This window comes from Zerene cesonia, chromosome 10, assembly GCF_012273895.1.
Source record: "Zerene cesonia ecotype Mississippi chromosome 10, Zerene_cesonia_1.1, whole genome shotgun sequence".
In the NCBI taxonomy this organism is placed as follows: domain Eukaryota; kingdom Metazoa; phylum Arthropoda; class Insecta; order Lepidoptera; family Pieridae; genus Zerene; species Zerene cesonia.
This window is the reverse complement of record NC_052111.1, coordinates 1,101,770-1,107,727: the sequence shown is the minus strand read 5'-3', so window position 1 is coordinate 1,107,727 and position 5,958 is coordinate 1,101,770. Positions and strand designations below refer to the sequence as shown.

Here is a 5,958-nt window from a genome sequence, read left to right as displayed (position 1 = left end):
AGATGAAGGCAAGGTCTGTTACATGACATGCTTTTTAAATCATGTTTATTTTAATTTTTAGGCTAAGGAAATATCCATATCAAGTGTGGACAGACATTAGATGGAAAGAAATACAGAAGCATTTCCCTGATGGAATAACACATAACTTCTTATATGATACAACAACTAGAGCTATAAGTAAATATAAAAATTATTTGACTAGCCCAATTGAAAATATCATAGAGTATGGCCTTGTGAGGATTAAGCATGATAGAAACAGGAGATTAAAGAACCTAGTTTTAAACAATGAAGGAATGTTAGAAGTCATTAATTATAAAAAAAAAACAAAAAATGATTTCACTTCACAAAATGAGAATTAACATGCTAATGTGATTGCTTATAAATTCTTTTTAATAAATCGTTTTTAATAAAAAAGGCTTTTACCTAAATTTTAAACTTGAAGTTTGCATTATACTTCACCCACATATATATAATAAGCCTATACTTCCCCCACAAATTTCTTTTAATCCAGAATACATATTACCACTACTATATTCTATAATAGTAAAAGTATTACTTATGCCTTTTTTATATTTTTGTGAATAAGAAACCAAATTCAATCAAATCCATATTGTATACAAGTCTACAAAGCACCAGTGCAGTGCATTTTGTAGTGCCTCTTGAGAATTGTTTATGTATATTAAAGTTAATTGGAATTGGGCAAATTTGGAAAAAGTAGAAATTATTTGGCTCTAGGTCTGTCTCTTATAGCACAGAGAATGGCATGTGTATATGAATGTTGTCACTTAATATTTCTATGATATAATATTTATTTGTAGTACCAGAAAGGACATAATAAGCAAACACTAAGAAATAAACCCACGGCATTGCCATGATCTAAATTTAACAGGTTGGCCATATTCTAGATCACAAGATACTCCACTATTACTATGGAGAGATGTAAGGAGAGCTCTTTTTTATGTCATCGTCGGCGATGGAGCTGGTGGGTCGCCTGATGGTAAGCGCTTCCACTGTCCTTGAACATTTGCAAAAGCGGAAGGTCGATTGCATACCTTACGCCTCTACTGACGGATTCCTGTCTTCATATTGGAAAGGGATTAAGAAAGGATTGACGAGAGAAACAAAGGACTGGGAAGGGTCAGAAAACTTATATTGGCCTCCGGCTCCCCCACTCACCGAACGAAACAGAAAGTATTTCACGCTGGTCTTCTGTGGGGGTTTGGTACTTCCCCTATGCGAGCTGGCCCAATTCGTGCCGAAGCATGCTCGACTACCACACTAAGGGTGTCTTGTATGGGGGCTTAGTGAAAGTGTAAATAGCTAATTATTTTTCGAACACTAACCGAAACAGCGCTAATGTAGGTAATGGAAATGATGTAAACTTAGTAGTTATAAACAGAGTGCTAGGTTTAAAAATTTAAATTTTTTTTCAGCATGTGATTGCCTAAATGATTCATTTTCTATTTACAGATAATTGGGGTACTTAAAAATTCTGTACAATTATATTCCATATACTAGCTGTGCCCGCGACTTCATTCGCGTGGATGTCGGAACTTATAACCTTTTTTTTTGTACGAAACGCTGTTGGAGGATACTGATACAATTATTAATTTATGCTAGTGCTTCTTTATAAACACAATAAAAATTTTTACGCGTGAGAGAGCTACGCATATTTAACCATGGGAAAAGTCTTACTTACTTCTTACTTCGCACATTATAAAAAAGACCAAATTATTTTTAAGACAAAACGATTTAGGATATTAAATAGTAAAGACCTTTTCAGAGACAAACTTATTTTAAAGACAATAGTGAGTAGACACCTACTAAAACCAAAAATGTCGGCAGATATGGGCGTACTTTATTTATTCAAAGAATATCTTAATGCCGCGATTCAGAAAATGACGCCACACGCACAATGCCATCTATTGATATCTGTGAGGCCTCACCCTTCCCAGTCCATTCCTTCTTTCCAGTTGTTAAGACTTTTCTTTCCTTATGTTATTTCTAAAAAGCGTGCAGTGCATTCACATAGGCACTGCCTTTGCGAATGTTCGTGGGCGGTGGTAATCGCTTACTATCAGGCGAACCACCAGCTCAGTTGCCCACTCTAACATAAAAAAAATCTGTATTCAATCGCGTTACAGTCGATCGTTGTCCACAAAAGTTATCTAAATTACTTCGTACACTTAACGTGATATCCGAACATATAAATTGGAATCGTAACATCAAAAAATACTGGAAATCAGTTCTATTGGCTATCCTTTCAGCCCCGTTTTTTTTTATTGATGTACAAAAACGACGTTTCTACAGTATTATTATATGTATGGATTAATTCTTCTGTATAATATTACAACCATTTAAAAAAAAGTGCTGCAACAAAGCAGAAGTTTTCCTTTACACTGAGTTGGACCTCCATACTTCTACCCTAGTATTATGTAGTAATTATGTTATCTGTGGATATGTCGAATAATTTATTGAATAATGAATTGCTCATTTCATTATTTTTACTGATCATTCAGTTACTGGACTGTTCAATTAATTATTTTTGTATGATAAAATATCCGACTAATTGATTTTTATTACTGTCCATGCTGCAATAATTAATCAACCGCCATTAAATTAAATTACTGCTCAATATGTTATTTAAATCATTATGATTTCGAATATCATCTCGAACATTTAAATAACAGCTCAAAAAATTAGCAGTACAAGTATATGTGTGCAAAATTAGTTCCCAATAAAGAATATTATTGTGCAAAATTAGTTCCCAATAAAGAATATTAGTTCCCAATAAAGAATATTTATAATAAAACAAAGCAGAAGTTTTCCAACTGTCAACTGTCAACTGTTTTGTCATGGAAAAAAAAATGTGAATCCTGTACACTAAATTAACGAATTTGCATTATTTTTAACAAAATATGTTGCTTAAAAAAGTTATATATGTATCCAAAATTTTACAATATTTTTATAAAGAAAATTGTTTACATGACGAAATGTTGACATCTGTAAATAACTTCATTTGACATGATCAACATATGTATTTAATCTTCACTAAGTACAGAGTGAAATAACAATTATTCTCCGTTATACTTATTTTACTAAAAACAAACATCAATATGATAAGAGTGTATAAAACGCTAAATGGCGTGGAGACTAGTTTGTTGTTATGGGGTGATCCATTTAATACCAACGGGAAAGATGTCATACTTTGCCTCACTGGAAATCCAGGAGTTACCGACTTCTACATTGAATTTGCAGCAGAGTTGTTTAAATTACGATCAATGCCGATATGTGTTATTGGTTAGATCATACATAATTATCTTGATTTGGTTATTATTTAGAAATATTTAAAATCTCTTTTAGTTTTCAATACCTATATCATTACTTTAGAGAAACTGGTGTTACTTAACTGAATGTTAGCATAACTTAGTAAAATATATTAAATAACAGAACTTCATAAACAATTTTTTATAAAAAATTTTAGGTCAAGCCGGCCATGAAGAAGTACCCCATGAGAAATCAAACATTTTATGTAATCAAGAACATTTATTTAATCTTGAAGGTCAAATTAAACAAACTTGACCTTATCAATAATTGCATTGATAAGAAAAGCAAATTACATTTAATTGGACATTCTATTGGAGCATGGCTGATAATAGAAATTTTGCAAAGAAATTCAGCACTAATACATAGGTTGTCATCTGTAAATTTGCTTTTCCCAACTTTACAAAGAATGGCAGTCAGTCCCAATGGAAAATATATTAACAACACATTACGACAGATATTTAGTTATGTATTATTAATACTGAAGCTAATAAGGATTCTTCCAAATTGTATAAAAAAATTCCTCATTGATTTGTATTTATTACTAAAATCTTTACCACCTCACTACTATGAAAGAATTTACAAAGTTTTGAGCCCTAGTGTGATGGAAAAGGTAATGTTTCTAGCATTTGATGAGATGGACACAGTTGTGGAACTAAATAAAGATGGAATTCAGAAAATAAAACATGTAACAAATGTTATTTTTAGCAATTGTGATAATTGGGCACCATTGAGTTATATGGAAGATTTAAAAGTTTACCAACCAGAACTACAATTGCTTGAAGTTAAGGTTGAACATGCATTTGTTTTGAAGTCTTCTCTAGATATAGCCCAAATGGTGTCTGAATATATTGAAACCAAATTTTGATAATAGTTCACCAATATGTTTAGATAAATCAGCTTTAATGCTGCATTCTATTTGGTTCTATTAGTTTAGTGTGGGTTTAATATAAGGATATAAGGGTTTCATTCAAATAATTCTTAAGGATATGTGCACTTAAATTTATTAAATTAACATACTTAACATTCATTACATCATATTTTGAGATTGCAGTCTCTAAAAGTCGCATTTAATTTTGAAGTTGTTTATAAGATTCAAATAGTTTGGTACCTACACTTTTTAAACGTCATTCAAGTCCATATAAAGAAACGACAGATAAATATAGCTATGAAGAAAATAAATGTATCCCTAATTCTTTAACACCCATAAAATAAATAAGGTTAAATAGTTTAATTTTTTTTGTATATTTTCTTTTAAGTACCAAGATAGCAAATCATGCATGTACCTCTACAATGGCACTTAGATACCTGTATCAATCAATTAGCTTCTCTAAGTTTTAAAGTAAAAGCTGTTGTAAGTATATGTAATTTATTTAAATTTTAAATTATTATATAATGTGTTGAACGTGAGATTAAGTATTGGCATTTATAGGATTTAACTTATTATTTAAGTGAATATAACTACGATAATTTCTATAAATCTTGGAAATAATATACAGTTTATAATAACTTCAGTATGTCTAACTAAAAAGAGCTGTTATATAAAATACAACTGCATTTAGAATTGTTATTTTTCCGTTTTTATAATATTTTGATGATATGTTCCTTACAATTAAATAATAATAGCCGCCAAAACTACTATATGACTGAAACTTCGTACAGTTAAAGGAAAATTTAAATAATCTGAATATACATTGTTTTGGAAGCCCACATTGGGAAATCATTTTGGAATTAAATTAATTTACAATAAACTTTTAATAAAAATAATAAGCCACTCATTTACTTTACTAAATACATAAAAGATCTCTTAAGTTGTAATACTTGATAAAATAATATTGTTATATAATAAAATTTTATGTATTAAATGAATTGTGCTAATTAATGCCTTTTCTCCAGTTCATTATAAAAACTATTATAATTACAGTATAAATTTATGTATACACAATTATATTTATTAGACATAGCAGTTAAAAATTCAAAATAAATTCTCCACATTTTCGAAAAGTTGACTTATTTGAATGTGCGTTGGGTTATAAAGGTGTAAAATAACATAGGAACTAGCAAAATGTCATTTACAAGAACATGGTCGTGATTAAAAGCTACAAATTATTTATAATACCTATATTTATATGTATTTAAAATGCAGTCATCAGTACACATTCAGCCATCAGATTATGCACAACCTCAAAATTCAAAGAATATCATAAAACATCCATATTATCATAACACGTAACTTCGCTATAATAATCGAATATGGTACATTTATAATTTTGAAACCTTACAACTAGAGGGATACAAAATTCGTACTAATAATACTCATACATCGAAAGTGAAACAAACACGCATACCGAACACGTAACGAAACGGAGTCACAAGTCACATAGCATCGAATAGATCACATTGAATAAGTCGATATAAAATTGAATTAGCACGTCGTTTCGAGCAGGGGGTCGGCGGTCGCCGCGGGGTCGCGCTCTACGGACGAGCAAATGATTTTTTGTGAGGCGGACTTGTAGAGGCGGCGCGGGCGCTCCTCGTCGTCCGAGTGCGCGCGGAGCGGCGCGCGCGGCGCCAGGCGCGCGGGCGACGGCCGCGGCGAGCGGGCGGCGCGCGGCGAGCGCGGCGGGCACGTGC

General features: G+C 31.7%; 2 protein-coding genes across 2 annotated transcripts in view; both read left to right on the top strand.

The window, feature by feature from the left end:
* Window positions 1-428, top strand: part of LOC119829488 — a 3,575-nt gene extending 3,147 nt beyond the window's left edge. The window contains exon 5 of the mRNA XM_038352014.1: window positions 62-428. Within this exon, the coding sequence (XP_038207942.1) occupies window positions 62-359 (298 nt within the window). The 3' untranslated portion in view covers window positions 360-428. The remainder of the gene's footprint in view (window positions 1-61) is intronic.
* Window positions 429-2,864: 2,436 nt separating this feature from the next.
* Window positions 2,865-4,863, top strand: LOC119829603 (lipid droplet-associated hydrolase). The gene is given in 3 exon segments (XM_038352201.1): window positions 2,865-3,300; window positions 3,485-3,572; window positions 3,574-4,863. Coding segments are annotated over 3 exon segments (891 nt in total). The 5' UTR covers window positions 2,865-3,116; the 3' UTR covers window positions 4,193-4,863.
* The last annotated feature ends 1,095 nt before the right edge of the window (window positions 4,864-5,958 follow it).